This window comes from Phyllopteryx taeniolatus, chromosome 11 (assembly GCF_024500385.1).
Source record: "Phyllopteryx taeniolatus isolate TA_2022b chromosome 11, UOR_Ptae_1.2, whole genome shotgun sequence".
NCBI lineage: Eukaryota > Metazoa > Chordata > Actinopteri > Syngnathiformes > Syngnathidae > Phyllopteryx > Phyllopteryx taeniolatus.
Window position 1 is genome coordinate 14,443,138 of NC_084512.1, and position 12,167 is coordinate 14,455,304.

Genomic DNA, 12,167 nt, shown 5'->3' on the forward strand with positions numbered 1-12,167 from the left:
TATCTGTTTTCTCGCAACTTGTGAAAGCTGCTTGTAATTTTATGTTGTCTCGAAGGTGTCAAGCTATTTTCAAAATTGTAAAGGAGAGGCGGGCAGCACGGTGGACGATTGGTTAGCACATCTGGCTCAGAGTTCTGAAGACCCAGGTTCAAATCCGGCCTCGCATGTATGGCGTTTGCATGGTCTCCTCGTGCCTGTGTGGGTTTTCTCCGGGTACTCCGGTTTCCTCCCACAGCCCAAAAACATGCACGTTAGGTTAATTGAAGACTCTAAATTGTCTATAGCTGTGAATGTGAGTGTGAATGGTTGTCAGTTTATATGTGCCCTGCGATAGGCTGGCGACCAGTTTAGAGTGTACCTCGCCTTTCCCAGAGTTAGCTGGGATAGGCTCCAGCACGCCCGCGACCCTAGTGAGGATAAATGGTATGGCAATGATGGTAAAGGAGAGGCTCTTTCAACACCATCAGAAAATAATAGTAATTTTCCTTTGCATTAGAGACAGTGGAGTATGTCAGTCAAATGCCTTGGGGACAATCATTCTTAAAATCTACTGACATCCCTTGACTTGGAATATTCAGTTTCATGTATGTTTTGTTGCCTGCAAATTTGGAATAGCCAATATGTGTGATCCAGGATCCTGCTTTGGATTTTGTATAATTATAATAATTAATACAATTAGAATTATTATAGGAGTTACTTGATATATGTTATAATGAAATATTTATTATTTGAACACACGCACACACACACACACATATAAATATATATATATATGATGGGCTTGATCAGTATCGGCCGATATCTATCATTTATGCTGATCGGCTTTAATGTCATAATTCGCAGAGGCTCCGCAAAAGACGTTTACTCCGCGTCTCCATCGTGTACAGTATATTTGAATCCAAAAGCTATTTTATTTGTAGCCTTGTCGTGTGTCTTTTGACGGAGTACTGTAAATATCTGACGACCAATAAAGTAATTAAAAAAAAAAATAAAAACATGTCGGCGGTGTGGGACAGACAGCATGTCTGAGACAGACAACACCTGATGCCTGGATCAGACAAGAAGACAAATTTGGTCTTTCACGATTGCCCTATGTCAGACTACTCCAATGAAATCTTGTATTCCAATATCACCGCATCCCGTCTTTTACGATCACTGGGGTTTATCTTGTCAACTCAAATGCAACTGGATACAGTCGTTACCATGGCGACGACAACAAGAATGGATCGCGCCGCGTGTAGAACAAAATAGGGAACAACGTGTGGTGGTGGTCACCGGTGCTCGGGAGAGGACTTTCATTCAAGGATTCTGTACTGACAAAAAAAAATTCATTTTAAAATAGTGCTGTATGAAGGACACTTGAATGAATGTTGGCATGACAGTTGAAGTAGGTCTGGGTAGTACATTTCATTTTTAAAATACTGTATATCAATATGGTTTTTGATGCAACACCGTTTATATTCGTATAAATTATGGTTGGTTAAAAATACTGTTCTGAATTGTTCTCAAATTGTTCAGGAAAGCAGTGCGAGTGTGTGTCTTTTTCCAGGGTGGGTCTTCATAATCACAATTTGAGATCCAATTCACTTCTAGGATTGGAACCGGGATTTATGTTCCGATTCTCCCAGAATCATTAAAATGTAAAAATTTCGGTTCCCAGTTTTGATGCCGAGTCCGCTAGCCCCAAAGAAGAAGTGGCGTAAACCAACGAAGAAGAACGCGCACCAACATGTGCTTGTGCACAACGGCGGCGAACAAAAGTGTGTCTTTGTGAAAATTGACCAGTCGCCTCAGTGCAACACTTGGATTAAGATTATATTGTGCAAAGGACGCTTTCACGATGTGTAGCCTCTGACGCACGCCGAGCCTCAGCAACACAATTCACATAAACGTCTAACAGTATCATAAACACTAACCTTGTGCCTCATCGGTGGGTAAGTAAAGGAATCAACGTTTTATAGCATTTGGTTCCATCCATTAAAAAAAAAAAAAAAAAAAATCACTGGTGCCGTTTGAAGTTACTTTTCGTGCCAAAATGCTGAGTTCCGGTGCATACCCTTCAAAATACAAGGCTACAAGCTTAAAATAAATAAATCATTTGACGTGATGAAACAGTCCCAATAACGATTTTAACAAAGCTATATTTGAAACATTAATTAATAAATATTAAGTCAATTGGGTTAATTCCACACATTGGGTTAATTCCACACATATTGCATTTTACTTTATAGGTTTGATATTGGTACTGATTATAAAGAACACGAGTCAAATGTTAATTTTAGTCGATGCTGCGGAATGCTAAGAAAATGGATGTTCATAATTTGGACACACTTTATTTAAACCAGGGGTCTCAAACTCATTTTTGTTATGACTTCCCTCGGAGGGCCGCTACAACTGTGAACCCAAATAAACAAAAGATTCCCACCTATAATTACATACAGTATACACAACACATTGATGAGTAACCAGTTTTGAAATCAGAAGCCTATAAAAACACGTTTCTCCATGAATACATGTGTTTTCAAAGGGGAATTGGTAACAAAAAATGTTTGCAAATATATCAATGTTATTACACCAGAACACAATTAGCAATTTTGATTTGCTTTCGCGGGCCACATAAAATGGTGTGGCAGACCGGATCTGGCCCCCGGGCCACCAGTTTGACACCTGTGATTTAAACCATGCAAACCTTTTTGACTCAGCCCCCTAAAAGAATCGGAATCGAGAATCGTTTGGAACCGGAATCGAAATAAGGAATTGGAACCGGAACCGGAATCGCTCAGATTCAAACAATGCCCAGCCCTATTCACGTCCTTACGATTTGTTGTCTGAAGGAGTTGAGTAACAAAATGTACTGTAATGTTCAAAAAGACTTAAAAACAAATATTGTTAATTGTGCATATATAAAGGAAAGCGGTTGGGTTGGTGGTACATATTGGTGGAATGGCCACTTACGATGTGCTAGTGCGTCATAAAACGGTTCCCGGTCACAAACTCTCCAACACACATTGCTACTGCTGGTTTCAATTAAGCAGCTGCTACGGTAACTGGCTCTTAGTGTATAAATATGCTTTGCCATAGCGACACATTAATACAGTTGAGAATGTGCAATGCTAACTGCCGTTTTTGCGATATTGCTATTTACAAGGTTGAATATTAAAGGATCATCCGTCCATTGTTGTTGAACCAACTCAAAATATAGGTAACTTCATTTTATCACAGTGGTAGGCTGTTGTCTTAGTTTTTTATATTCATCATTATTGTTATTTGCACTGTTAAGTATTTTTCAGCACCCCATCACTATTATTGTTTGGAAAGACAACAAACTTGATCCGAGAATTATGAATGGTTTAATGTGCAGCTGCATATTTTTTTTAAATAGGAAAGGATACTTCATCTGCCTGTTCCTTAAAAACTGTTTATTAAAAGGGTTTGTCACATCTTAGCTATCCCAAGATAAAGCAGGGATAGGACTTTGGAACTGAAATCAATGTTGGTACATTATGCCTGCCTTCAAGTTGAAAGAATTTCTACAAAAAAATATATGTCTGTGTGTGCGCGTGTGTGTGTTCATGCCCACATTTTAAGTGCTCGTATTTATAATGGTGATATGGAAGTTGTACATAATTCATGAGGCTACATAAAGCACCTCTCACCAAGATATGGCAAGTCAGGTAAATTTACCTGTACGCACATACTGTCCCGTGCTCGTCTTGGAGCACGCTAATGATAGAAAGGTGAGGTGGGTCAGCAATGTACATTATAATATATTTCGACAGGCCACTGTTGTGAACCATCTGTAGGTCCCACTCGTAGCCGTGCGAGTTCAGGTGAGCAGCTGGAGAGCTGCAGATGTCCCAGGTTCTGGTGGATAATAGTGAGGTCACTGCGATGAATATACACAAGCTTATCAGGGGTGTGATGATGTTAAAGCTAATTGTTGGCATTCCTTCACAACTCCATAGGTTCCGCTCTCTATTTGCTGTGATATGAACTCATCACAATTATTTATTTATTTATTTTAAATATATACGGGATTCTAAGTTCTGACGTTTAGAGTTTAACATCGGCACGTGGTGTAAGAATATGTAGTAATGTGGCACCTCAGTTACTGCCAAAACTTAGTTTTTTTTTTTATTTGATTGTTGTATATTTATGCCTTTGAAGTGTTTTTCAGACAAATATTTACTGAAATCACGAGATTTTGAGGTCCCGAACCACAGGCACTGAACTAGTTTGCGCAGTGGTGTAAGAATACATCATTATGCAACACAGGAAGGCAAGCTACTGTTACTGCCGTACTTCGTTTTTTTTAATCCATCCATGCATTTTCTATTGCTTGCTTTATGGTGGGAGTTGAGCTACAGCTTATCTGAGCTAACTTTGGGCGAGAGGCACCAGTTTACATGTTGGATTGGTCACGAGCGAATATAGAAAAATATATATTCTGTCACGTACGTGGTTAGGGCGAAGGCAAGAACATGGTGGACCCAATTGCAGGGAAGCACGGAGGCAAGGCAGGAGTGCGGGAATCTCAAAATAATAATATTTAATCTTCAAAAAAGGAAAACAAGGATATTGGATAAAGCAAAACTGAACGAAGTCCCACAACAGATAACAACCAAACCAAAGTAACAAAGAAACACTTGAATATCTAAAACTGGAAACAAACTATGACCTGTGAGTAAGACGTGGAATAGATAGGGAAAATGACACCTGACAATGACATACCACAATGATAAAGACAACTGCCGACTATGACATGGCAAGACATGTGACAACGACAATGAACCGACAAGAACTGAAAGAAACCAGGGAACTAAATACAAACAAATTGACGAGACAACGAGGAACACCTGGACAAGACACGAGTGGCTGGAGAGAGCTGATTGGTCGACACAAAGTAGACGAGAACAGGTGGACACAACAACCTAATGAGCACACGACAAACATGGAACACAGGAAAACATGGAACAAAACTAAACACAACCCAAACCAAAACACAGACCATGACCTATTCACACTCACATTCACACCAATTTTGAGAAAACCCACTCAAGCATAGGGAGAAAATGCATCTCCGCGGTCGGAGGCGACATTCAAAGCCAAGCCAGGCCTCAGAACTATAACGAAGCTGTGCGCTGTACTAACAACTAGGCTACATCCTGCCTACTGTTTTTCTGTTTGACTGTCTCATATTTATGGCCGACTTGCATACAAATTCGGGTTTTATTGCCACTGTAGAAACAGAACTCTATTGTAAACTGAAGCCCCCCTGTACAGTAGAAACATGAAGGCCAAAAACAAACATCTCCCAAACCATCACTTTTCAGGAAACCCAAAAATTTAATTTTTGTGCCATTACCAAGAGAGGAAGCCATTTTCAACACTTTAGGTTGGTCAATAATTTGTAAAAATAATCAGTGTTGTGCAAATTACTTGAAAAAGTATTGAGTTACAAATTACTTTCTAAAAAAATACTTCAATTAGCGCCAGAATTACCCCTTAAATGTAACTAGTTGCAAGGGAACATAATTATAGTGTTACTTTAAGTCAAAGAATTTAGATTTTTTTTTTAGCAGGTTTCACAGATAAATAGAGTAGAGCAGAGCAGATGGGTACTTTATTTTATTTAATATTTATTGGCATTTAAACCACAACATACTGTTTTCTTCTTTTCCTTACACACAAACATATACAGTAACTCAATATAATAAACAATGTCTCTTCAATGCCACTGTCTCTAATCCATACATAATAGCTGGCCTCACCACTGTCTTATAAATTTTGCGCTTCATCCTAGCAGAGACTCTTCTGTCACATAACACACCTGACACCTTCATCCACCCGTTCTAACCCGCTTGTACCCGTTTCTTCACTCCCACACCACACTCACCGGTGCGCGGAACTACTGAGTATTTAAAGTCCTCCACCCTCACTTTCTCTTCTCCCTGTAGCATCACTCTTCCCCCTCCACCTCTCTCATTCATGCAGATGTATTCTGTCTTACTTTGGCTAGTTTTCATTCCTCCCCCTTCCAGTGCATGCCTCCACCTTTCCAACTGTTCCGCCACCTGCTCCTTGTTGTCACTGCATACCACAATGTCATCTGCGAACATCATGGTCCATGGGAATTCCAGTCTCACCTCATCTGTCAGTCTATCCATCACCATTTCAAACAGGAAGGGGCTCAGGGTTGATTGCTGATGCAGTCCCACCTCCACCTTAAATTCACACCTACAGCACACCTCACCACTGTTCTGATGCCCTCATACATGTCCTGTACTATTTTAACATACAGTACTTCTCTGCCACCCCACACTTCGGCATGCAGTACCTCAGTTCTTACCTGGGTACTCTGTCATAGGATTTCTCCCGATCTGGTAGAAGAAGAAGAATAATCACCTTTTATTGTCATGAACATGCATGCATGCACACGAAATTTGTTCTCTGCATTTAACCCATCACAGTGAACACATGTTAGTTGAACACACTGGAGCAGGGGGCAGCTGAAGCGCCCGGGCAGTATTTTGGGGTATCAGTGTCTTGCTCAAGGACACTGGCAGAGATACTGTATAAGCCCTAATTTAAGTATTTTCTTCACTACTAAAAGTTTCAACAGTTTGTTAAGTGCTTTCAACTCAGCAAGCCATCCATTCTCTGAACCGCTTATCCTCACTAGGGTCGTGGGCGTGCTGGAGCCTATCCCAGCTGACTTTGGGCGAGAGGCGGAGTACACCCTAAACTGGTCACCAGCCAATCGCAGGGCACATATATAGACAAGCACACTCACATTCACATCTACGGACAATTTGGAGTCTTGAATTAACCTATCATGCATGTTTTTGGAATGTGAGAGGAAACCGGAGTACCTAGAGAAAACCCACACATGCCCGGGGAGAACAAACAAACTCCACACAGGAAGGCCGGAGTTGAACCCAGGACCTCAAAACTGTAAGGCGGATGTGCTTGTCACCGTGCTGCTTGTTTTCAACTCAATGTGGTGTAGAAAAAAACCCAAAAATATAACTCTCCAATAGTTTCCAGGCAGTTAATCCATCCAAGTATTTTCAAGAACAATTTTCTCCATGTCACGGTGACCGAATGGTTAGAGCATCTGCCTCACAGTTCTGAGGACCGGGGTTCAATCCCCGGCCCCGCCTGTGTGGAGTTTGCACGTTCTCCCCGTGCCTGCGTGGGTTTTCTCCCACATCCCAAAAACATGCATGGTAGGTTAATTGACGTCTCTAAATTGGCCCTAGGTGTGAATGTAAGTGCGAATGGTTGTTTGCTTATGTGTGCCCTGCGATTGGCTGGCAACCAGTTCAGGTGTACCCTGCCTCCTGCCCGATGATAGCTGGGATAGGCTCCAGCACTCCCACGACCCTTGTGAGGAAAAGCGGAGTAGAAAATGGATGGATGACTTTTCTCCATAACAATTAAGCAATAAAATGCTTTAAGGTTTGTACTGTAAGGTCAATAAATCAAACTGGTGTGTGCCGTTGAGCGATCGTTATAAGATTTGAAGGACTTGCAACGTGGTCCTTAGTGGCCACCTAGTGCCCGCAGGCACCATATTGGTGACGCCTGTTAAAATGAAACAGACCCTTAATACAGTAAATTATTAACAGAAACAGTGCACACACTTACAAACTATTTTAATGTTGCTGTGGGACAATGTGAGTCTTAACCACCAATTAAATGGTGTTAATTGGTATTAATTGCACCTTATTAAGCATCTATATATTTTGAGAATGTCTGTTTGCATGGCATGCATATCAGCATTCCTAGCAGTATTTTGGCAACAAGTACCTCAAATGAGTTTGACTCAACGTGATCAATCACGTCCGAGTCCATATACGTGCCTACCAGTTTGTCAAGCTCTGTCCGAGACAATACGTGGGGGATGGAAAGTCAATCTTCATTTGTTTTGGTTGCGTGACAGTGTCGAGCGTTGGCGTTAATGGCCGCTAATTTGGTAGAAGCTTGTGCCGATGAAAAATGTTTCATCAGGCTGGCTCGAAGTGGGGAAGCACTTAAGTCCATAGTGTAATGTGCATTTGACATGTACATTATTTCTGTTAATTTTGTTTATGGAAAACTAATGTCCATACTTCCAGTTAATGAAGGCTGCTTTACCTGTAGATTTAACTAGGCTCACTATTTCTATTATTTCCTCAGACCTCACAAGTCACTAATGTTGACTTGGCTGTGTGCTTCTACACAACCATCCCTGCTCTCGTTCATGTCAGTAACACCCGCCCAATTCTACCTCTCATTGGCTTACAAGAAATTTGGCTGTACCTCAACCAATCGTCATCTCGTACACCTCACAAGGAAGATTAGCATAGATATTTTTACACTTGAGACTACGTGAGTTCTGGGATGCACATGTCATGAAAACAAACAATTAATTCCAGTCCTGGAACAATGAGTCCCTGCAACTTATCATCACAGAATACAGATACAGTCATCCTCTGCTACATCACAGTTCTTGCTTCGCAGTCCCGCTATGTTGCAAATTTTTTTTTTACTGTTTCTACAACATGTTTGTGTTATGCATTGCTCTTGCTCTCTCTCCAAATTTGTTCTTAGGCCTGCCACGATATAGTTTTCCCAAAACATTCACTATAAACCATCGTATCGTTTTTTTTATGCCACTGATATAATGAATTCTGCCCTGTGATCAAACATATGAGCACAACAGTGTAATGTTTTCTCATTTTCTAAATAAAAGTACGGCTGCATTACACAATAAGAGCAAGTAAATAAAAAGAGAAAGTTATACATGTTCTAATAAAGCGCTTAACTTCAGAAAGTTATCTGTTATCGTTTGTTCAAAACCTTTGTTTCAAAACCTGAATTTCACACACTAATCATCTACTAAACTCAAAACACAGAGTGCTGTGTCCAAGCATATCAATGGAAAGACTAGTAGAAGGACAAAATATGGCAGGAGAAGATGCACCAGCAAAAGAGATGACCGTGGGCTTCAGCGGATTATCAAACTGAGAAGATTCAAGAATCTAGCAGAGATCCAGAAAGAGTGGAATCACAGCTTCAAAAAACACCACATTCAGACGCATCCGGGAGATGGGCTACATCTCTCGGGTTCCTCGGGTCAACCCACTTCTGAGCCTGAGCCAATGTAGAAAGTGTCTCAACTGGGCAAAGGAGAAGAAGGACTGGACTGTTGGCCAGTGGTCCAAGGTCCTCTTTTGTGATGAAAGTGTGCCTTTCATTCGGGAATCACCGTCCAACGGTTTAGAGGAAGATGGGTGAAGAACAGAACCCAAGCTGCTTGAGCTGCAGTGTGAAATATCCACAGTCAGTCATGATTTGAGGTGCACCCTCCAGTTACAGGGTGTACTCTTACCCTATGGACCACGCCGCCGACAGTCAATACCATGGCTTATCTTTATAGCATTAACAACACTATATTATCCGTTTCATACGGCCCAAGTTTCAGCTGAAGAGAATCAGCCCCAACGCATGATGTTGCCACCATCATGCTTAACTGTAGATATGGTGTTATTCTGGTGATCAGCAGTGTTGTGTTTGCGCCAAACATACCTTTTAGAACTATGGCCAAAAAATTCAACCTTGGTTTCGTTGGACCATAACATTTTCCCACATGCGTTTTGGAGATTGTAGCCAAGCTTGGTGGTTTTTCTTTGTAAGATAATGCTTCCTTCTTGCCACCCTACGCCATAACCCAGACTTAAAGAAGGTGGGAGATTTTTGTCACCTGTACTAAACAGCCAGTTCTTACCAGAAATTCTTGCACCTCCTTTAGATGTTGCTGTCAGATTATAAGCAGCCTCCCAGAGCAATTTTCTTCTAGTCTTTTCATCGTTTTTGGAGGAACGTCCAATTTTTGGTAATGACTGCCTTAACTGTGTTCCATACACAGTGTATGAAAATTTGTGTTTGTACCCCTCTCGTGACTCATACCTTTGGACAATGAGATTCCTCTGATGCTGTGGAACCTCTCTGCATACCATGACTAGTGTTGTTATGACAAAAATGTCAGGAAAAGCCCGCTAGAATATCTAAACTTTATTTAGCGTTATTCAGAGGCACTTTAAATGGTGACAGGTGTGTGCTGAGACTCCCATTTAACATGAGATTGAATGTGTTATTGAATGTGGCATTACTGAACATAGCCACATTCCCAGCATTATCTCAGTTGTTGATTTTTACTTCCCCTCTCTGAAGTTTAATCCAGTATTTTTATTTATTTTTCCCAATTATGTTGTACAGATTATAGGTCACATTAGTGTGGAAAAAAGTTATTGTGGAAATGATTTATTATGGTCTCACATTTTATCATCTCAAAAACCTACCAACAGGGGTGTATAGACTTTTCATATCCACTGCAAGTTGAATCCATCATAAAGTGAGGACCACCTGTAAATATTAGTTCACTGCTATTATTGTGAACAAAACTGTAAATGTCAGCTGGTTTTATTTAATTTTATTTTTTTGCATCATCACTAAGATACTGTATATATGCAGTTCATTGGTCAAGGTACACATAAGCTACTTGAATACTGCATTCAATTTGAATTAATTTACTTTTACGTTTTTTTATGTCACAATGTACAGTATGTTTTAAATGTCATTCATAATGGTCTAATATAGGTCTAAAATGTCCTTTATAATGTCTTAAAAACGTAAAAAAAGTTTTTATTTGGTGAATCCAGCAGAAACCCTTTAACATAACGATTGTCCAAAAGCAGTACCATCAGAGAATGATGAAGTAACATTTCTTACCCACAACCTATGCTAAACCATGCTTTTACCTTTTCAGTGTATAACAGGGTACCACTTCTGTGCACATTCATCCATTTCAAAGTCACATTCACTCTGACAGTGACACGGCTTTCCTCTTTTCTCAGACCTACTTGTCTTTTTTACTTACACTAACAGAACAGGCCTAGACACTGCCTTTGAGTAGTAATATAGTGCAGTGTGTAGTGTAGCAGCCAGTGTTGGCTTTTTAAGTGAACATGTTAAGTACAATGAAAAGCATTACGTATGTGAAGTCATATGACTTTCCATTGGTCCTCCTCCCTAGAAAATAGTCCGCCTCACAGGTGTATTCAGGAAAATATCGCTGCAAAAAGCTAACATCTCTTATTTTGTCATGGTTCAGACAAGAAAAATGTGTCTGTTCATTTTCTTCATTTTAATTTTTTTTATTCAAAAATATGGATGTACTGTAAATCACCTGTTGTGAAAGCGTACCTGTGTGTGTTGTACAAATCTCATCAGTGAAGGAATAATTAGATTAAAAGTATCGTAGCATGTGTTAGAAAGAGCAATGCCGAGTTTATTATTCTGTCTGTACACAAATTTCTGTGTGAAATACAAGTACTTAGTGTTTTATTATTTCTTTTTCAGATCAGTGCATTGTGACCAGGACATATCTTTTCCTCCATAAGTTTTGGTTCTTCAGTACCATCTACTACTTTGGGAACTGGGCCTTTATTGGGGTAAGTTGTTCTCATGTTTAATACAACAACAGCAGTCTATTGTCATTGTTCTTGTCCCCTCTACTGTATTCCACAGTACATAAATTTGATATAAGTATTAAACAGTTCGATTTGTATACATTTGGTGGGATTAAATGTGCGCGGAACCCTTTAACTTCGAATCACAAAGTTTGTAAAACTCAGCCACTGTAAACAACCAAGCAAAAAAAATCCTCAAATATTTCAATGTGGTAGCTGATTATAATCATGTGTGTCACAATTCGATTTTAACTGGACCCAGAAGCAAGCGGAGGCTGAGAGGTTTGTGGTGAAAGGTTTATTGAAGAGGATTTGGAGATGGATCCTTGAGGCATACTGCTGGGTTGTCGAGACATGCAGTAGGCGGTGGCGTGAGCAGGTGGAAGAGGTCAACATGGCAGGGAACACGGAAGGGAGCACTGAGGACAAGGAAAAACATGGAGGTCAGAAGTATTGCGAGGACTGGCATAGCTTATATGTTGGTCAGAGAGCCGGTGTATCACATGAGAACGTTAATACTCTGGCGAGAGTTTCTGGGATCTGGCAGGCTCTTATGCAGGTGATGATGAAGGCTGATTGATCACTGGTGCGCGGCCGAGGTGGTGCTGATTACTGGAAAGAGAGAGAGAGAGGGCAAGAGAGGCGCAAAGC

General features: G+C 40.5%; 1 protein-coding gene across 2 annotated transcripts in view; it reads left to right on the forward strand.

Annotated features, from left to right (window-relative positions):
- lmbrd1 (LMBR1 domain containing 1) overlaps positions 1–12,167 on the forward strand; it is a 72,310-nt gene that overhangs the window by 56,292 nt on the left and 3,851 nt on the right. For both annotated transcript variants that reach the window (XM_061790190.1, XM_061790188.1), the window contains exon 15: positions 11,407–11,498. In XM_061790190.1, the coding sequence (XP_061646174.1) occupies positions 11,407–11,498 (92 nt within the window). The remainder of the gene's footprint in view (positions 1–11,406; positions 11,499–12,167) is intronic.